Below are 22,303 nucleotides of genomic sequence, written 5' to 3' on the forward strand. Positions count from 1 at the left end.
TTTGGGTAAAAGCCAATATAAAGATCATATCCTAAGACCCCCTTCTACATACACCATCTGAGCATCTTCCTTTGAAACTGAGATACGATATCTCTTATACAGCCAGGTTTTAAAGTCAATACTCCCCTGTTCCATATTTTAATCCTTTCTTCCACCATTTCAGGTTTTATTGTTGTGTTCAGAAAAAAGCTGGCATCTCCAAAGTAGTGTATAGTCCTTAAGGAGAATGAACTAAGAACAAGTCCATTGTAATAAAGAAGAAGAAAAAAGATTTAGATTCTCAGTGTAGGAAATAGTCTCTATGCAAAGTTAGTATAGATGGACCAGTAAGTAGTGATTAGGTGATTAGAGACCATCTAACAGGCATGAGTTGGTCAGCTAGAAAAAGAAAGGAAAAGAATGGTGATAAAAGTAGTAGCAATATGAAAAAGACAATTTCTGCCCACATTATCATTTTGTTGAGCATTGACTCTTTGGAAAGGCAGTGTCCCTAACTCTGTGTTGATGCTGGGCTTTAGGCTGAGACTATTTGAAACTCTTGGACATTTCTTGAGCAGCTTTTAGGAGGGAGGGAGTTGCTTTTAAGCAAGTACAACTTCCTTGTTGGGTTGAAGTATACCTATTGCTCCTATTAGTTGTTTTTATGGTGCTCTCCCCTGGATATTTCATCTAATTAGATGCAAAGTGCCAGAATGCAAAGGAATTGAGTCAAAATGTGGTTTAAAAAAACATTTTCTTGATCTTCATAGGAGATATATGGTTTCACAAAAGCTCTTTTAAAATGTTTCTGATTCCTATCTAAGAAATCAAAAGGCAAATCATTTGGATAAGGATATTTATCTCATCCCCCATGCCCCCCACCCCCTCCAAAGTAATGAATTCTAGCTCTTAAATGTTTAGTCATTCCTTAAAATCTTTGTTGTCTTTTAATCCTTAAACCAATTGTGTAAAAACAAACCACTCTCCTGTCCAGAAAGGAAGACAAACAATGACACCTCGGCACCTTCATTTATTTTTCAATCTGTCAAGATAGAACCAGTCAATCATCTCTGAATATGCATAACCATGAAACTTAAAGATATCTCGGGGCCAAAGCCACAAAAGCAGCTCCCACTATTCACTCAATTTTAGGGACTATTGAGGGAAATAGACAATTAAGAAAATAACCTTTATTTAGGTAAATATTTGGGACATATGGAATACTAGTTTCATTTAGGAGAAAAAACAAGTTTAAAAAGTAGAGATAAGGAAAATTCACGGCCCATTTTTCAATGGCCCATTTTTCAGTGAGCACAGATAGAATAATGTCAGAGTAATTCTCTCTCTCTCTCTCTTCTCTCTCTCTCTCTCTCTCTCTCTCTCTCTCTCTCTCTCTCTCTCTCTGGCAAACCCTCCTTTTCCCCATGCCTTCACTTATTAGATCAATAGGAAGCTGTCTTGTATGAGAGGTAATATACTTTGCAGGAAGCTCACCTTTACAGCCTGCTGATTGCCAGCTACTTTTATGGCCAAAATGAACAGCCTCAACTTCCTCCCTCCTCTATTACAAAACATAGATTAAGAAAAAAAAAAAAGATAATAAACCTTGTGAGAAGGTGACTTAAATCTTTGACTGGCACCACTGAGGCGACCTTTCTGCTTCAGTGGACTAAGCCAGCTGGCCAAAAGGACCAAGAGAGCTAAGCCAGTGAAATTCCTGAGGACTAGCCAGGAGTAGAGGAGGCAGGGCAGCAAATGTGCAAAGACCCTTCAGTGATGGGGGAGGTGGAGCCAGAGAGGATAAAGGTTAGGACTTGAAGATCTGCTGGAGGGCAAGAGCCTTGATCTCAGGGTCTTCCCCTTAATTTATATGCCTATATGAAGAAGACAAATACTCAGAGCCAAAACAAAACCCATGCAATTGCAGAGCTTGTGATCAAGAGAGCCATTTCTTTTCCAAATGGACCTAAATGGTTAAGTGGCTCCTTCCTGGCAATTAGAGTAATTAGATAATTAGATTGTGACTCTGTGGGTAGGAGATAGAAGCCTGTCTGGGCTATGTACACTTAGTAGCAAAACATGCTCACTCATAAAAGGAGCAAGTTCTCAGTTTGCAGGTATATTTCAAGTCGCTTGTAAAAATTAATAGAAGAAAAATTTGCAGTTGATAGGTTAGGTTTAGCTGACAAAAGGAATTTTGCCTGGAGCTCCATCAGAGCTTGTACTCTGAAGTTCCACTCTCACTCTCACCACCAACACGAAGCTTCCATCAACAAATTTTTATTTAAGCCAATTCATTTAAAGTGCAATTCTGTGGCGAATAACCTTTAAGGTTACATTTGCCTTTCCCCTGCTTCTCGCAAACAGTACGTAATCCACGAGCACATTTGTTGGCTGTAAAGGTGTACAACAGCAATTTTTGCAATGACAGTGCGGAGAGGGAATATGAGATCTGTGTGCTAATGAGCTGACACTGCAGAGGCTGGGGCGGTGTAGTGTGGAGTGCACTACAAGTGCACAGCAGCAAGACACAGGAGGGGACTTCAAGGGAATTAGCAGTGTTTCCTAAGGAACCAGGACAGCAAAGTCACACCATGGGACCCAGCAGGCTCCTGATATTTCCATACCCTTCTAAGCTTGAGAAGGATCAAATTGGTTTGTTTAGTTTTCCACCCCTAAATGCTAAATCAGTAACTTACAAAATGTGTGTGCATTGTTTTTCAGACGCACTAATCATGTGTGTGCCTATGGATGTTTACGGATGCACACATACTGAAACCAATTTAGTCACAGCATCATTCTCCCTCCGTTTCCCCAGCTAAACTGAAAAGTAAGGCAGCAAACTGTTAATGCCAATGAAACGGGAACATGGGCTCTAAATCAGATGGGTCTCTCTGAGAAACTTCAATTCTCCTCTGAGGTAAGATCCTGACTGAACCACCTTTCAAAGCCAGGGAGGCTTTTATTGGCCTCTGAAGGTACAGAATGAAGTTCGGGTCTGTCTTAAGCAAACCTCTTGAGGCTTGTGGGGCGGGGTGGGGTGGGGGTGGGGGAGCTTGCTTGCTAGTGTCTTGGATTCAGTGTGAGAAAGCGACCTCGACCTCTGAATACATTGTATGGAGCAAGGTGACAATGCAGAAGGAAAGCAGAGGGCACACACAGAAGGCATGACTGTTTGTTTCTCACTGATATTTCTGTTTACCAGCATACCTATGCTTTAGGAAGCATGTGCTTGCCTTGGGATTGAAGATGCAGAAAAGAGCCTGGCCACAAGGAAGATTCTTGAATTTTTTGCTAGCCCAGTTCCATACTGATCTAGATAGGAGGGGTACCTGAGCAGATTTGGACTTATCTGAAGTTTTTGCTAGAGTTCCACAGACAGGAAGGCCAGAGGATACTGGAGTTCTTTGTTTCCTCTGTAAAATTAAGGAATCACTTGGAGGACTGGCTCCAAGGTTCAAGGAGTATTAAAATTTGACTCCCACTTCCATAAGGAAAAGAACAGTCAAAGCCATAGGGGAGAAAATAGACATTTCCAGGGTCTCTCTGTCCCCTAGGACCATTGTTTTCAGAGGCTACAGTTGGATTAATATCTTTCTCACACCAAGTCATCAAGCAGCAGCTGCCAGGGGATGCCTTGAGATTTAACTCCCATTCAACAATTGTGACTTTCAGATGTGACTGTTTCAGGGACAAGAGAAGATGGCAGCTTTTCTCCACTCTCTTCTTAGCTAGTTGTAAATTCTGAGAGCAACAGGCAACTGGGTACACATCACTGATTTCTAGATTGTTCTACTATGTGTGCCCCATGTCTGTGCCTGCATATGTATATGTGCATATTTGACAGAACTATGGAGGAGGTTTCCTTTTGGTTTTGTTTTTCTTGCTGCCTAGTTGGTCTTAACCCTTCTTTCACACTCTAAGTGTGCAGCCATAACCCAGCCTTGTAAGAAATAGTGCTGTGGATTCAAATTGAGAGATGATCAATTGCTTTTCCTTTCCCATCATTGTTCCCTTATTGCTCTGAGAGGTAAGGAATTAAGACAATTCAACACAAATATGGGTGACTTATTACCTCTCCCTAAACCTGGGAGATTTTTCTCACAGCAAAGATCATTTATCGTTGTTAGGTAGGGTTCTGATAGCTGGAGGTAGACTGGTGAGTGTCAGACCAGCTTGATCATAGGAAGAGGACTAAAAGCTTTAGAAATCAGTCATTCCTGAGAAACCAAAAGGCCCTCTTAGCCCAGTGCTCATCAGTGGAAAGACAGGAAAAGGAGATGAAATACCTATTATCTTCTAATAATAATAATACACCTCGTTAGTTTCATGTATTTGGTTTAAAATCTGTTCTAATTGATTAATTTAGAGAACTGCATTTGAGATTCAGTTTCTTGAGGCGATCACAATGCAGCAGGATTAAGAACCAAATGTACCTTGTAAGTGCTGGGGAGAGATTGGGGACCACAGAAGACAGACTCAGAGGAGAGCCAGACAATTTGCAACTTTGACACTTAACTAAAATTAATAAATTTTTTGTCAGTGTTTGAAAACCAAGAATGTCAAATAGAGAGTGTCTCAGAACATGTTTGTAAAGGGATCTGCACCTTCAGTTAAATTTTTATGCAGACTGATAACTGTCACATTTTTTGAAAAGTACTTTTGTACTCCCCCTTCCCTTCAGCCCAAGTCTTTAAATCCAAGGAAAATGTGCACTTGAGGATTGTTATATCTGTTGAGATGAAAGGATTTGAAGAAAGTCATAGGCAAAGTTAAACTTGACCAGACACAAAGACCATTTATCAAAATGGAATGAAACTTCAGCTTTCAAACTACACTCATCCAGAGAAACAAGTCATACTTTGCGTTAATTGGCTTCATTTGGGAGAAACTTGTAGTGAAATAAAGTAAGCTTAGCTGAAGAATTCAGTGTTTCTCACAAAAATTCCTTTCAAGCTAAACAAAACAAAACCTGTGTCCAACAAACTATTAGCCATTTGAGTTTCTGTGATTTTACTGCTAAAATTTCCTCTTTGCCCAGAGATAATCATGGATACAATTAGGGATTTCAGATTCGGCTTTGGGGCTGATGAAATTCTCCTTTTTGGTATTTGTTTTCCTGCTTCAAAGCCTCTTCCCGCAACCAACATCTTGCTCTAAATTAAGAACTGTGTTGTCCTTAACAATCGTGTGTGTGTGTGTGTGTGTGTGTGTGTGTGTGTGTGTGTGTGTGTGTGCTCTCGTGTGCGTGCGCATGTGCACGTGCACGAGCACACTGGTACAGGCAGGATTGGCTTACCAAAAATTCACCTGAGCACTCACTGTCTTTCCTTTTCCTTTCAGGCTGACAAGCATTTATCACTTGCAATCAGTTTGTAGTCTTATCAGTTCCTATCGGAGCTCTCTGGGTAGGACAGAAAGAGGCCAGGGAATCCAGCCTGATCTCTTCCTCAAGGTCACTTGTTTGCAGGGTTCTCATATTTTGTTCCTATGTGTCAGGCAATCATTAAACCCAGCTCATTCCTACCACCAGACACAGATTTAACACTCAAGTATTGTATGCCCTGCATTGACTCAATCAAGGAAGGAGCTGCTGTTGCTTCTTTTTTAAAATCCCATCTGAAATCTCCCTGAACAACCATGCTATTTTCTTTCTTTCTTTCTTTTCCCCCAACAAAAAAGGGTGCGGGGGAGGGAACACCAGTTTAGCAGGGAGGAAACTGAAAGTTTTGCATCAAACATAATTCACCACAGAGTTTTGCCCACTGCTTTCAGCCCCGCAGCAGAATCCTTCAAGGTTGATGTATGCAACATGAACCCAAGATTGACTACTGCCTCAGTCTGTTTATTGAGGCAATCACACCCCCCCTCCAGCGCACACATAGTCAGACCCCCCCCCATGCATCACAAACAAATGCAAATAAGGTCCTCTAAGGTCCCAAAGGGAGCCAACGCAGATCTACTTACAAGCATTAGTCACAGAAAAACTATTGGAGGAATCCAAGTGGTCTACGTGGTAATTCAAATGGAAGGGCTTCTCAGTGGTGTTCTGGTTGGTGTTGTATAACTGCACAGCAAAGCGGAAAGCACTGTGCTCCTGCACGGTGTTTCTCATGAAAAGTCCACCTACAAGCAAAGGCAATGGAGATTTGGCTTGTGTCCCCCCACTTTAGGATGAGTTCGAAAGTAGCAAGCCTTAGATCCCAGGCACCTCAGTGTTTCTGGGAAGCTCAACTGGGGATTGATTTTTCAACCTGTGTGTCTTTCAAGACTTGGAAACTCTGATTGCCACTGTGAAAAACCTGGGCTTTCTACACTGAGGAAACTAAAGAGAAGGTAAAAAGGGGAGAGGGGCCTGCTGTAGGGTAGAATGAAAGAACTAAAAATGGGACTTGGTCCTTTCTTAAGCTAGAGCCTGTCCCCCAAACCCGGACTGCAGCCCCACCCCCACCCTTATCCCCACAGCTGGCTCATTTTTCCCTGGGGTACAGGGATAGGGTGGGAAGAAAAGCAATTTCATTTCCATTGCTGTCCCAACCTTCTCCCATAACAATACAGGGGATTAGATCAATAAAAGCAACAATTCTAACTTCTCTACTTGTAAATACAGGCAGAGGCTGGGAGAACTCCCTTCTGGCTGCTGGAGCTTGTCTTCAGACAGACACAGCAGCAATTCATGAATCCCTGGTCTGTGTGACTTCCCTGCTTGCCCAACTCCTTGTATCACCCCCACTTCCTACCCCATCCTCCATTCACCCAGCTATTTCCTTGGTCTGGGGGATTCAAAGTGGGTTCCATCTCCTCTAACACTAGCCTCTCTCACTGGAGCCAGAGAGGCGGGACAGGACGACCTGGGCCCAGGTTATGCGTCCTGGAGCAGCCAAACAGGCAGTATCACCCTGGGACAACTTCCAGAGGCTGCAAGCATGCCTTGGCAAAGTCCAAAACAGCGAGCTGAAAAGCCGCGACTCTTAGCCTCTTGCAGCATCCCAACCTCCAGCTTGACTCCCTTGCTCCTTGGCCAGTTCAGAAAACCTGGCCATCTACCTGCATTAGCCCCAGGAGACCCCCTTTCCCGTCTCGGGTGCTCCCCATACTATTCAGCTCCTTGCAGCTCAGGTCCCCCAAGATCTCTGCTCTGTCCCCCATCCCTAGTCACAGTCCCCAAGCCATGCAGGACAGGTACTCGGGACTCGAATTGCAATAGCCCCAGCCCCACTAGGGCAGTGGGTTTCAGATGCAGAAGAGCCTGGCCCCCTCTGGCTGGCTCTAGGGAGCTTACCTATGCTGATGGTGTTGGGGAATCCTCCGTGAGAATGACCCAAAAGCCCCAGGACTAAAAAGAAGACCGCCCGGAGCACGCTTTGCCCCATTTTCTTCTGCCTGGCCGTGCTACGCCTAAAACGAAGCTGACAAGAGCATGGGCGCAACTCGGGAGTCGTCAAAATAATAATAGAAAAAGAAAAAGAATTCGCCGGCTCTTACACCCCCAACCCTCAACTTGCTCTCTCTCGCTCACTCTTCCTTTCCACCCCACACTAATCCTCCTCCGCTGCCGCCTCCTCCTCTTCTCTTCTCTCCCTCTCTTCTCTCTTCCTCTCTCTCTCTCTCTCTCTCTCTCTCTCTCTCGCTCTCCCTCCCTCCCTCCCTCTCTTCCTCTCTCTCCTCTTTTCCTCTCCCCCCCTAGGATCTCTCACACCCCCTCCCCGCCCCCCCACCTCACTTCTGTCTTCACACCAATCTGGAAGGCAGGTTCATTGGCTGCAAGCTGGGTTCCCCAAAGCGATTTCTTTGAGAGGGAGGGAGGGAGGGAGAGTGAGAGAGACAGAGAGAGAGAGAGACAGAGAGAGAGAGAGAGAGAGAGAGAGAGAGAGAGAGAGAGAGAGAGAGACAGAGAGAGAGAGAGAGAGACAGACAGACAGACAGACAGACAGACACGGACAGACAGACAGACAGACAGACACAGAATAAAAACCAGAGCGGAAAAAAAAAAACAGTGAAAAACAAAATCAAACACAAAATAGGGAAAGATAAAGAAATAAGAAAGAAATTATAAAGAAAGCCAAAGGGCTCCCCCACCCCTGAAGATGGTGGATCTAAAGAGGGGTAAAGAAGAAAAGAGCTAAAAGCCTCAAAGGCTCAGCTCCGGCGAATTGGGTTCTTCCAATTGGGCCGGTAGGGGGATATTGATCAAAGTTGATCTGACGTGGAATTAAAGCCGCACACCGCTTAGCTCCACTGCAAACTGCAGCTCTGGACTGCAAAGCCTAGGCGCTGGCGTTTGTCAACACGAGAGATGGGATCAACAGAAATACACCAGTCCTCACGTGGACCAGACTTTCAAGCTGCAACCAGTTTCCTCTTTTTAAAAAAGCTGCATTGTCTTTACGTTTGTATTTGTGTCTTAAAGACGAGGGGTCTTGAGGGGCGGCTAGTGGCTACTCTTGAGTCTTTGTGAAGAGACTCAGAAAAGCAGTTCCTATCACAATGCGCCCTAAGATGCTGCGCATGCCTGCTCTCTGCCGCTCAGCTCAGCTTTTACAGCAGAGAGAGATCCGAGGGCAAGTGAACAACCCCCCATCCGCATTTCCCCGATCCCCGCAGCATTGGTAGGTGTGTCCCTCCCCCTACCCAAGTGCTGAGGCAGGTTTGCCAGCTGCGGGGGCTGTGACTGCTGACTGCTTTGGAGGGTATAAGAAAATAGTATGTGTATGGAGGTGGGAGCTAAAAGGTTAATGAAAAGGACGCTCAGTCCTGCAGACCAAAGAGAGAAGTGTGGGAGTGAGCTGGGATGGGGGTGGGGATTGAAAGTTAAGGCTGGAGGAAACTGTCCCCAGTTGCTTTGCTTCCTTAATGTTGACTTTAGCTGGATCAGCTATTCCCTCCCCCCATTGAGTGCAGACTTTAGAGATTATCATTCTCCCACCAACTCTACTGCCTTTCTCCAAGCTAAGAGGAGAAAAGAACCTAGGGACTCCTACAGCTCATCCTGGCACTTGGTAAGGACTAGCCTCCTTCACAGCATCTTCTGTATGATCTTCTTGCTCCATATTCTTTTCCATAACCCCATTCCTCTCTTGGGACAAAGGGGTATCTTCTGTCACATCTTCCATTCTGACCTTATAGGTGCTACTCTGGAAACTACAGATTTTTGGCCTCCCTACATCTTCTGTTTTCTTTTTCTTACTTTCTTGTTTGAAGGGATTGACTGAGCTTTTGTGCCAGAGTAAAGCAAACTAAATATGCATGGGGCCAGGGACCAGGGACAGGGGAGCTACACTCATCACTCCAGGTCTTTGACTTTAGGAATACATAGAATGGAGCTGAGAATAAATAGCCTCAAAACCCTGTGGCAACCAGAAAAATAGTTCTCAGCTCTTCCCAAAGTGCTGACAATTCTGACAATGCCTGATCTCTAACTCTACCATTCATGCAAATCCCCTGCCTCTATTTTGACAGTCCATTATTGGAGGGAAGGAAAAACTTGGGATCTGGAGGAGACTCCTTCCAGTGGAAGGGACATTAGAGGCACAGGGTTAGCAGGGACAAGGTTGACTATTCCTTGACAAATGTGGAGAGTGACACGGGTTCAAATCTAACTGCTATCACACATAGGTAATATGCAACCTTGAGCACCTTCAGGAATCTACATCCTAGTGTTTTTGTCTTCAAAATTTGAACATTATCATTTTTCTTTTTTTGTAAGGCTATTGTAAGAATTAAGTAAAATGGTGCCTGTAAAAGCATTTAATTCACTATCTGACTCACAGAAGAATCAATACATGTTGATTTCCAAACTTCTCTCTTTTTCACCTTGGAAATTGCTCTCAGAACCCCCTAGCGTTGCCATCTGCCCTTCTCCCATCACACTTCCTCACAAGCCCAGGCTCTTCTACATCTTCATCTTTGATCCACACCAAAATCTTCCCAAAGTAGCTCTGCAGCATCCCTGGAGACAAGAAGCAAACTGGTAGGCAAATCTTTACTAAAATTTTAATGTCAGGCAGTGGCAATTTAATACTAAAGTGCCACATTTAGACAACCTGTTTCTTGGGTCACTCTATGCCTATTTATTTATTCATGAGATAAAATAGTTGGTGTTTTAGTAAGACATTTGAATGCATGACCCTAAGGAATAACTCCAATGACTAGGTTTCAGTATTGCTTTTAGGTGGGTGAATAATATATTTCATGTTGGGGAATGGTTGGTGGCTTTCAGCACACCTCGCCTCACTCCTGAAACCAGGGAGATCCCTATCTATGCTTGGGCAGTCATGAGAAAAGTTGGAAGAAGAGATTTGTGGCCACTTCCACTGTCATTTGACTTGAAGAGTACTGTGAGAAAGTCAGGAACAACAGATATGAGAAAGAGGGACCCTCCAGTGCCTCTGCATTGGCAAATCTATCTCCCATCAATGTCATCAACCTGAATGCTGCCCATCTTTACTCTTTTCATCTCTCCTACTCCCCATTCTCATTTCTTTCATCTTTTAATGTTGCTCTCAGTGACAGCTGTTGGTCTAGTCTCATCTGAGCCCAGAAAAGTAGGCACAGTGGTAGTTGCATATTGCTGTTGGTTGATAAGCTTGTATTACACATGTGATTTACTTAGATATCAGTCCCCTGTTCAAGGGAGCAGTAAGACACTTTTGGAACTTCATATCTAATTTTCCAATGCACGCCTGAAATTATATTAGTAGCTTCATAGCCATAAGAAATCACACACACACACACACACACACACACACACACACACACACACACACACACACAAAGACTCAAATCTAACTGTCCTTTTGGAGCACACAAAAATTGCCACTAGATTTAGGATTATGTGCTTGTTTTATGGTTTGCAACATAGTTTTAGGCTGGCTATGAAATACAGATTAAGTAGTAAAAACAAAACGGAACAAAACAAAAGAACTGCCCCCCTCCAGCCCAGTTGATTACAATTCTTATTGAAATGTGAAGAGTACTTCTTTTCGTGAGATTTATAGTGCACTAAGGCTTGGGTTAGGTACATTTAGATAAGCAGAAAGAAATGTTGGCTGGGAGGGTTTAGGGTGGCGAAGCTGTATATTAAGCCTCATGCTTGCTAAGTTGATATCTAACAAATAAGAAAAATAGCAACTGGAATCATCCTGATTCATTGGAGGGTTATTTCTATACCTTTTAAAGGTAATAAAACCAAGATATTTTTCCTTTGCTCGATGGGAGGATGATTTTCCTGTCATTTGACTTGAAACTTCGATTTCTTCAACAAACACTTATTGACCACCTGCTTTATGACAGGCTATGCTAATCAGCAGGGATAGACAAGAGTGAGAGAATTTTTGCTTTCAATGAATTTCAAGTTTAGCGCAGATGTATTCACTGGCAATGACAATGCAATATGGTAAGTGATCTGAAAATGGTACGTGCTGGGTTTCATGACAGCACACAAGAGGGTGTTTGCATATGGGAAATCAAGGTTTCCCTTTTAACTTAGATCCAATCCCAGCCCACTTCAAAGCCCAGTGAAACAAAGCAGCTTCTAAGCTCGCTTTCTACTCATATGTTATACAGTCCTGGAATTCCGTGAGCTGGGATTGTTCCAAGATCTGAAATATTATCCAAATTTCAACTGGATGCTAGTCAGACCATGAAGTTAAAAGCAACTGATTTTTTATGGTTATTTCTTCAATTTCTATGTCTAGATGGGTAGCATGTGTGTGTGTGTGTGTGTGTGTGTGTGTGTGTGTGTGTGTGTGTGTTTGCTTTTTCTTCAGGAGAGTAGAGGATTCAGCCACATCTGGAGCTTCACTGGGTTAGATACTACACATAAACAACCTCAGACCTACTTGATTTCTCTATCATCTTATATTTTCTATGCTATAAGCTCTCTGGAAACTTTGTTGGAATTGTGCAGTGTAGGTAGACTTTCTTGTGGCTGAAATGGCAGGCATGGGCTAAGCTGGAGCATCTTCTAACAGAGTATATCTGTGTGTCGGGAGAGAAGCCATTTGAATTGGGGTTTACTGTACCCAGAGGTGGAGCTATAGCAACTTCCCTAAAAGGCAGTCATACCTAGTAATCAGTATTCAAGGGAATAATCATGTATCAGAAGTATTTTCAGAATGGTTTGGTTTTTATACATTGCATAAGTGTTTAGAGGTTGAATTTTGCCCTGAAGGCATCTTTAGGAGGTTTTGGGATACAGATATTTTGAAGTGATCGTTTAGTTTTAATACCCCTCATCTCCCAATTTCCTCCTTGCACTAAACACTTTTACAGCACCTTCTTTAAGCATCCTTGGAGCCAGTGACCACACGTTGACCCTTTATCTCCTATATCATTTAGGATGCTTCACGCTGCAGGCAAGCACACACTTCTAAAACTCATATAACCAATAATAGAGATGCATTGGCTCATACACCTGAAAGGCCAAGAGGTACAGCTAACTTCACAATTGATTTGACTCAGTAGTTCAACAATTTGATGCAGGAATTCCCTTCTCCCTGACCCTCTTTCTGTTTCTTGCATGAAGGCAAAATGGCTGGAACATTCTGTGGTTTCATATCTGTGTTACATCATTTTGTATTGGCTCATACAAAATACTATGACTATGCAGAATCCAATCCTACAGCCTAATAATGCCACATTCAGTCCTAAATTGTCAGAATTAATCATCGTAATATGTAGTGTGTGTGTGTGTGTGTGTGTGTGTGCGCGCGCGCGTACGTGTGATAACTATGTCCCCATTTACAGGGCTTAGTATAGGATCACTTATTTCCTTCCCCAACCAACTTATATGATTGACACATGTCAATCCAGATTAAGGTGAAAAAATACAGAAATAGCCATAGTAACTCCTAAAATATATATTTTTATGGATTTGCTCCCTGACAAATGTGAACAGTAATAATTTTATTCTTCAAATATTAGAGGCTCCTGACAACTTGCTTTAGTCTAGTCTTTGGTATGTCACAGTTTGATAGTTCGCTGATTAGATCTGAGTGACTTGTAGTATATTGAGTGCTCAAGGTAAGAAACTAATAAAGAAATAATTCTTATTTTACAAAATGCTATAGTAAATAGAAGCCCACACAGAATAAAACTAAATAATCAGAGAAGTTAAGTGAGCCCCCAAAGGTCACACAGCTGAATGGTGATGAATAAAGTCTCTTATCCCTCTAAGGCTTTACCCAGCAGACCAGAGTCTTCTTCATGCTGTGAGACTGAGTATGTGAGAAAATTGAATTATAACAAAAATATTCTGCCAGGATGGGCACATCTTAAGAAGTAATTATCCCCTGGTGGGTTCTGAATGGGTTTGAAAACTGCAGATGGAAATCACATGGCTACGGGACTCCCACTTCTAACAAAGTGACATTCCTATAACATCTCTCTGATGGGAAGTGTTAATTTATTGTGAATTATTCCAGGTTACCTCCCACAGATGATACTGTTGACATTTTTATTAATGTATACCTTTTCACTCCTCTGGGAAGGTTAGAAATTGTCACTAGAAAACACCATGGGCAAATCAGGGGGGAAATTAACCCCTTACCCTAAAGTAGCCTGTCCTGCCAGCTCTATCTCAGGGAAAGTTGCTGAAAAAAATATTCTGAGCCCTATTTGTTTAAGAACTCATTCTTTATATTGAACTGGAAAAGCTTCTTGTTACTTGATGAATTCTGAAATTCATATATCTGTATGCTAAAAAGTGAGCACATAACATTAGCTGAGGCAAATGGACTTTCCCTACATGCATGTGTGCAGGAGGTAGTAATAAGTTTGGGATAGGGTGAATTCCTGTGTTAGACCAAGTAACTTTCATTAACTACCCATCCATTCGAGAACTCATACATTTATCAAAGTATTATTGGCAGCTTATTTTCTTATCGTTTAATATGATCATGTGACTTTCCCATTGGTCTTCTCAATGGGAAGATTGACAGTATACCAATTCCAGCTTTTGTCCTTCCTGCATTTCTTCTTGTCAGCTTCATCTTTGGTCAGTGCCATGAGAAGGGAGGGTGCTAACTAGTTTGTTGTCCAAGTGAGATGAAAGATCTATGGAACAGAGCCCCTGTAGTTGACTCACAGGCCTACAGGTACTGGCAGATTCATCTCAGTTACTATAGCCTATGGGCCCCAGTTCAAGTCAAGCATAGGTTGATGAGAAATGATACCTAGTCTTAAGACATTGTAGAGTAATAACTAATTAAAATAGATTTCTGGCAGTGGTGTGTTTCTGTATGTGATCTAAGGAAGCACAACCATGCTGCCTAATTTGCCTAAGATCATTCAGCTTATGCCCATACTCCTGAGACAACTATCAGTAATGTCTTCTTTCACTGTCAAAACTGACCTGTGAGCTTGGATGTCAACATGTATGGTATGTCTAGCTGAAATAATATGATTACTTTCAGGGTCGCATAGAGGACTTTCTACGTACTGGCCTACCACTTTTACTTCTTAACTTCTGCTGCCTTAATTGATCAGTTTGGGGCTTGATTGTAGCTGTCTTGAGGAATAAGTTAATTTTAAACATTTTTTTAGATATAAGAAGTTTTGGGTTTCTTGTTTGAAAGAGAATTCAGAGTCTTTAGAGGAATGAAAAAGATAACTGGAGACAGTTGAATTTTAGCCTATGGCTAATTCTTAAGGAGAAATAGCAATTGCTGATTTTATGAAATTTTAATCTGTTATAATCTCTGTGCTGTGGGCATATGCCTTTGAATCATTGTGATATCAATTTCATGAGCATAGTCATAGTATTTTCAAGCCAAAGTGAAAAAAAAAAAAAAGAGAATGTATTAAACTCTTTGTAGTGTTCTGGGTTATTAACCACAAAATTAAAACCAGTGATTTTTAAATTGAAAAAATATATATTACTCAACCACTTGAGAGGCAGATTTAGGAAGATCACTACACATTTGAGGTTGTCTTTATCTATTCCATGAGTTCCTGGCCAGCTAGAGGAGCACTCTAAGATTCTGTCTAAAATGCAACAAAACAGGCTACTAACTAAATGTACAAACAAAAAGCCTATGCATGCTATAGTTTAAGAAGATCTGGTGTTTGTTTAATATAAGAAAATATTCATTTGGGGGGTTATTCTTTACTAAAGAATTCACTAGAGATTTTCTTTGCTTGTGAACTTTTTTGTGTGTAACTACATGTGGTAAGTGATGATGCTTGGGGATGTTTTTGGTCAAGATGCCTAAAGGAAAGAAGTCTACAAGCATTTTGAAGGTAGAGTTCATGGATGGCATTAAATCTCTTAAGAAACAAAGGGCAAAAATGAGTGTGTAACACACAATGTAGCTCCAAATGACAGTTCTATCACATTTGTCTCCCATGTGTTCTTAAGAGAGTTTTTTTTTTGCTAGAGTGATGTTTCTTTCATACATGTCTATAGAAACACTCATGTTTCAGTATGACTCTGAAAACCCTGACTCTAATTATAGTTCTGGTAAAACAACCATGAATGTGACCTCAAATAATCATTTAACTTCCTAAGGCTCAGTGTATTTGTCTGGGTGTTGGGGATACATCTTACCTACATTTACATATAAAGCATTAGAGGCAGAAGGACAAAGAAGGAAGAGAAAGGAAACAGATCACTGATATCATCCAGTTAATACAGAGTCACTAAAATTTCTAATTGATTATCTCATACCATGGAATGTTTTCAGAGACTACAGCAATAGACTGTGGGTAAAGAATTTAGGCAGGGCAGGGCATCTGCCACTTCCGTAAATCCCACTCTGCATCCCAGTCACTCTGGCTTCCTGTGCTGCCTTCTTTACTCAAATTCGCTAAAAGGTCAGTACAGTGTTATTGCTAAGCCAAGGACTGCTGTTATTGCTCATTTTATTTTTGAGAAAATATGCATGGAGAAGAGAACATGAAAATATCTCTGCAGTCATTCTCAGGATTTCGATTAGGCAAACAGCTGGTTTCCACAATATTTATAAGGACTCAGATGTACAATGTGAGGTCTCCTGGTGTGATGGCACACATTTACATAATTCCTGTAATCTCAAAACTCAGGAGGCAGAGGCAGGAAGGATTGCCATAAGGCTTAGGGCATCACCAGCCTGATTCAAATCAAAAGTTTGAGGCCAACCAGGGCTAGATAGTGAGATGCTGTCTCAAAGAAAGAGAAAGGGTGGGTAGGTGGGGCGGGAGGGGCGCAGTGGGGGAGAGTAGCAACAGGAAGGAGCAAACTAAACTAAGAGATCAAGGCCCAGTCAGTGTTTAGCCCACTTGTTTTTTTTTTTTTTTTAAAGAAACTACTCACTGCAGATAGGACTGGCTATTTAATCTGTGGGATGCAGAGCAAAATGAAAACACAGGACCCTTTGTTCAAACATCATTAAGAATTCTATGACAGAGAAAGCAAAGCAACTACACAAATCACGCTCATGAGGGCAGTACTTGCTCTAGATGAGAATGGCCTGGTGTGGAGCACCTCCCTCCTCAATTCCCTGGGATCTTCACTTGAGACTCCACAGAGCAAGTTTATTCACCAAGAGCCCTGAGGGCCCAAAGTAAGGGAAGTAGCTTCCCCTAGTGAGGCTACCAACAATTCCTTGCTGCTTTTATTGCTCTCCATCAGGGTATGTAGCACTAGTCTCAAGAGAGGTTGCAGGGCACAGAGAAAAAGGAAATTCACTGGACTACCCTCAGTCTTGGAAAGAGGCCAGACAAAGGTGTGCCCCTCCTGATCTTACATGCAGCCTCACATGGGATGGGAGGGTTATTCTATGATCCGGTTTCCTATACTGGGAAAATTCCATTCAGGCAATACCTTTAAAAGGAAACCAGAAAACAAAAATAAAAACAAAAACAAATAACCCCTTCTCCCTCTAAAATCTAGAGTGTAGTTAAGACTTTTATCAAAGTGTCACATTTTGCTAATAAAGAGGAAGCAATGACTCTTTAACCCCGAATTTCACTTACATTTCTAGTATATTCTTGTTCCTACTGGGGATGATGATGCTAATGTAATAATGAAGGCAATAATCATGGTGATAATGACAATGATTACTGATATTTATTTTTTAAAGAATGATAATGATTGCTGATATTTATTTTTTCATACTGTTAGATACTCAGGTAAGTGGTTTATATATGGCCCCACTGAAGCCTTACAACAAACAGCTTTTTGAAGTAAGCATTATTCATATTCCCAGGTTCAAGAAAAATCAGAATTACAAGCATTTCATACAAATATGAAAAGAGAGAGACTCTCAAGAGCATCTATCAAACAAAGGATGTTAAACGGAAAGTAATTACACAGTTCCCATTATTAACAAGTTAGAATGTGAACTTATTTCTCTTTTTTTTTAAAGATGTTTTCCTTAGTGTAAACTCTTTTGTACATGAAATTTATTTTAAATTCTTTGTATAATGTTTAGTAACTGGAAGTGTCTCAATAAATGTGTTGAATAAATTAATAAAAGAGGTATTTTATGGGCTCACTCAAGATCTAAATTTTGTTAAGTTTTGTGACTCTCGGTATAGTAATACTTGCCCATAACTTTAACACTCCAGAGGCTGAGGTAGCAGCAATGAAGTTCAAGGCTAGCTTGGGCTACCAGAGTATATTTTAGACTATCTTGAATCACACACCTAATCCTATCTTAAAGAAGTAGAAAACAAACAAAAACATCTTCATGAAAATAATCTCCCTCCTGCCCTCCCTTCTTTCCTTCCCCCCTCTTTCCCTCCGTCCCTCCCTCCTTCCCTCCCTCCCTCCCTTCCTCCCTCCCTCCCTCCCTTCCCCCTGCTTCCTCCCTCTGTGTGTGTGTGTGTGTGTGTGTGTGTGTGTGTGCTCTTGTGCATTTGTGTGTGTACCTGCCCAGATGCCAGAGAATGGTTTCAGATATTTTCCTCTACCACTATTCATCTTAATTTCTGAGACAGTATTTCTCACTAAATCTGGACCTTACTGATACAGCTAGATTGGATGACCAGCAGATCCCAGGGATCTGCCTCTCCCCTCCTCCCTAGTGCTAGAATTATAGGTGTGCGTTAGCACACCAAACTTTTTATTTGGATACTGGGGATCAAGCCCTTGTGCTGATATGACAAGCACTTTTTCACTAAAGCAACTAAGCATTTAAAACTTTTTATGGAAATTCTTTTAATTTTTTATGTTATGTACATTGGTATTTTGCCTACATGTATATCTGTGTGAGAGCATCAGATCTTGGAGTTACAGACAGTTGTGAGCTGCCATGTGGGTGCTGGGAATTGAACTCAGGTCCTCTGGAAGAGCAGACAGTATTCTTAACCACTGAGCCAACTCTCTAACCTGCTTTTCAAACTCTTTAATCATCAATTATGCAACAAAACTCTTGAAAACCAAAATTTTGTGGTTGGAGAGACACACTGTATCTTTCTTCCTGGTAAGCGCGATTTCCGCCCATGCATTTCATATGGTTATAAACTAAGGCATTCTTACTACCATCAAGTGGCAGTTTCCAATAATTGCAGACAAATTACTCAAGTAATAAACTAAGGTATTGAGCCTCTCATTTCTCCTCCAATATATTTCTTGGCATTAACTTTAGATTTATGAGTAAAAAATTAACGTAATACGCTTCTGGGCCTTTTGATTTAGGTTGCTTCAAAATCTTTTCTGAATTAGTATCAGTGTCATTAATAAATGCATAAAATAATAGTATATATGTTTTCATGTTTGATTCATGTTTTTAAATGTTAGTATATTGTAATCATTCTAACTTATTTCAAAATTGATATTATAACTCTATAATAGTTAAATATTTAACTAATTTTGTTTGATTTAGATTGTGACATCCACAAAGGCAGAAACTCTTTTATCTCATTTATTTTATAACATAACATTTACAGACTGGTATAACATATATTGTGGAGATAAAAAAAAACATTGACAAGATAGTTTCAATAAGGAGTTCTTCATTATTATCATAACAGCAATATTTCAAACAGACCTTATCTTATACTATTGAGGCAAAAGAAGAAAAACCTACAGTCTTAGGCAATTATCATAAGAGACATTCATTTAAAACTTGAGTCTGATTGTTCTATTTATTGCTATAATTCCAACACCTAAAGCAATGCCTGGAACATAATATTTGCCAAATATTTCTTTTTCTAATCAACAGATGGGTGCTTGAATTAAATAAAAGCAACAACCAATGACATTCTATTTAACTCATCAACAAGAATGTAAGAGGGGAAAAAGGTTCTGACTCCAGAGATGGCCTAAGATAGAAGAGACTAAATGCCCTTCTGTCGAGCTGATCGAAATTGGCAGCCCCTTAGAGAACATGGCTATGCATTGAGATTAAGACACCCTCCTGAAGTGCAGAGCATAGTGGGGAAGAGTAGGGGCTGGAACTTGATGGGGGTAAAGGAGAATACTTTTTCCCCTCCTGCCTCTTCACTGTTTAAACTTCCCCATATTTCTTCTAGTGAGTACTCAGATGAAAGTAGTTGGTATATGCCACAGTATCCTCGGGGGAAACAGCACTCATGTTACTATTAATGGATAGGCCACAGTTGAGCAGAGCTGAAGGTCTGAGTTAGGGTAACATTTCCTGTTTCTCAAGAATATAGAAATTGGCTGAGTGTGTCTGTGGCTGGCCACAGCACGATAAGAGGCTAGGTTGTAAATGCCGACAAAGCAGAAATGGACATCAGCAATTTGTTTCTATACATTACAATGTGGGAAAATCTCGCTTTATTTAATACACATACACTTAAAATTTGAGTGGCAAATGAATTAGGTAAAATGAATCTTATTTAAATTCAGGACAGGTGCTTGCCACTTAAAGAAACTCTAAAGCAAAATTTTTCAAGTAAAATTGGCTATTTTGTCATTTTTATGATTTCCTGAGTGTTGTACTAAAAATAAAACATAGTCTTCTATAATGTAGAGGAAAGATTTTTTGGAGTTAAAATGATGTGGATTTAGGATATATATTTTTCAAAACTTCTCTGATTCCAAAGATCAAATAAGGAAGACTCTGACTTTTTCAAATCCCCGATACCCCAAATCTATCATAGTCTCCCAGCATACTTAATGAAGTAACGTCAGATGTTCATTATATCACCTTCCCCACCCAAATCATTTCATTACTTTATTTAAGTCTTAGATATTCAATGTAGGCTACACATCTTATATATATGAAAATATTATAGCGTGAGTTAGTGTTTATGAAATGCTTTTAATGTGTAAGCCTTATGTTAAGTAGTCCAATATATTAGTTAATCCAATCCTAATAGTTCCTCTTTGAATTGGTTATTTATTAGTATTAGTATTAGTATTAGTATTAGTATTAGTATTAGTATTATAGTTCAGGGTCACACAGCTCTAACATGTGGAGGTGAAATCAAGCTCACGAAGCTGATGAGTTATTTTTTTCATGTGCCTCCAAATCGCTCTCCCTCTGTGTCACTGTGTGTGTGTGTGTGTGTGTGTGTGTGTGTGTGTGTGTGTGTACCCATGCATGCACCTGCATGTGTATGCTGACATTCCAACTAATTTGTGTCTTCCCAAAAGACTGGGGACAGATAGCTGCCTCGATGTCAGTATGAACTTAGTGACTCATGCATTAGCAATGTGTATGTACTACAACAAACACAAACTTCGGAAAGTGTTTTGTGTTTGTAAGTCTCTCTCTCTCTTGACCTTAACTAAAGCAGATATCTCCCTCCAGGGAAAGGAGTAATATTTATGTGCCTTGTAAAACAATTATTGTTTTGAATAGACACCGAGTGTCTTTTTCTATCAAAACCAAAGTGAGATGATTAAGAGCAAGACTTCTGGTCAGAGATGAGATGCCAATATCTGAGATTAGTATTCCGGCATGCCTATCTTTGTTGACACTGAGACATGGCATCATCAACTGCTTAAACAAGCTAGTTAGATTGTTTGGGTAAGTTAACTAAATTAATATTGCAAAAAGGGGTTTTTTTTCATAATGTTTTCAGTAAATTTAGGATTTTGTGTTGGGCTATGTTCACAGCCCTGCTGAAGTGTATATAGTCCAAAAACTAGACGTTGATTCAATCTTAGTGTTGCATGATGAGGAAGCTCATGATAATACATATTTCACAAGGCTATCAGGAGGATCAAATGATATCAAGAATGATGCCTGATCTCTAATCAATGTTCAATGATGTTGTGTGTAATTGTTATTAGTCCTTAGCACAACTGCATGTTTCAGCGTGGCTCCCTGGATATTTTTTATTTTTTGGATTTTGGGACCTCTGGGAGACTATTTTACTACATTGAAAGCAGCACAGGCTTATTACTTTTGCAGACTCTGTCAGCATTTGTGTTTCTTTAGCCCTGGCAAGCCACGGCTTCCTGTTTTCAAAACAATGAAAAATGTATTTTTCGAGTGAGGAAACACTTTTAAAGGATTATAGAACCACTCAGAGGCCTTATTAGAGAGAGCAGGGGTGTGGTGATTGCAGGGACGCATTGTCAATGGCATGAATTAGATTCCCTTGAATGGGAAAGCAGGGCTGCATGCAACAAAGATTGCTAGTACTGGGAAAGGGAGGGGGACAGTAGGGAAGCATGAAAGGTTTGCCAAAGGGCTATGGAGCCCACATTGTGCTGGTCCAGAAACCACTCACCAAATGAAAGCTTCAGTCATTCTCAGCCACTGTCGCTGTGCCCTAACGAATGCATTTTTGATTAGCTTCCCTGATTACCTGTTCTCTATGCACACAACACAAGACAGAATCACAGGGTCTGGGTACTTTGGGTTAAGATTTTAGAGGCAAAGGCTCTTGGGAGGCTCTTGTTATCTTTTCAATTTTTTTTCTTTCCTTACCTGTTCCCCACTGTACAATGAGATAACAGTGGCTTTATTTTATTTTATTTTATTTGTGACAGCAACCAGGAGGCCAGAACCTTGCCCTTACCTCCATCAATGCTGTTCCAGGGAAATAAGAGCAGTGCCAGAGGGACAGGCAGACACACTAAAGCTGCTAAAGCTGCCATGCACTTGACTCTGAGTTTTTGGAACATTTTACTCACCCCCTCAACTGCAGGAGATGAATGTCTTTGCATATATTGAAAAAGAAATTATGCTTTTGATTTCCGAGATACATTACAAGTATTTACCAAGAGACACGAATTAGGTGGGGAAATAGGTTTTAGGCTCAGAAGGCAGTGTCTCTAAAGATTTACTGCAATTTGGATGAGAACACGAACTTTGGGAAGGAAAAACACAAGTTATCAATTTTAGAATGATTTCCTCCCTAGTGCTATGAGAGCTGGAATTCAATGTTTATAATCAAATGGATGTTTTTTTTTAAATACATC

At 40.8% G+C, this 22,303-nt stretch overlaps 1 protein-coding gene across 8 annotated transcripts in view; it reads right to left on the minus strand.

Moving 5' to 3' along the window:
* GRIA3 (glutamate ionotropic receptor AMPA type subunit 3) overlaps window positions 1-8,171 on the minus strand; it is a 277,428-nt gene extending 269,257 nt beyond the window's left edge. For 2 of the 8 annotated variants that reach the window (XR_014780756.1, XM_084790520.1), the window contains exons 1-2: window positions 7,262-7,603; window positions 5,947-6,105 (exon numbers count right to left, since the gene is read on the minus strand). Coding sequence is in view for 7 of the 8 variants with exons in the window: in XM_084790520.1 (XP_084646646.1) it covers window positions 5,947-6,105; window positions 7,262-7,352 (250 nt within the window). In the remaining variant the exon portion in view is untranslated. Of the gene's footprint in view, window positions 1-5,946; window positions 6,106-7,261; window positions 7,604-7,697; window positions 7,910-8,058 lie in introns of those variants that run through there. The other 6 variants (XM_084790515.1, XM_084790519.1, XM_084790517.1 and 3 more) reach the window with 5 other exon arrangements.
* Between the last annotated feature and the right edge of the window lie 14,132 nt (window positions 8,172-22,303).

This window comes from Acomys minous, assembly GCF_964271855.1.
Source record: "Acomys minous genome assembly, chromosome: 7".
NCBI lineage: Eukaryota > Metazoa > Chordata > Mammalia > Rodentia > Muridae > Acomys > Acomys minous.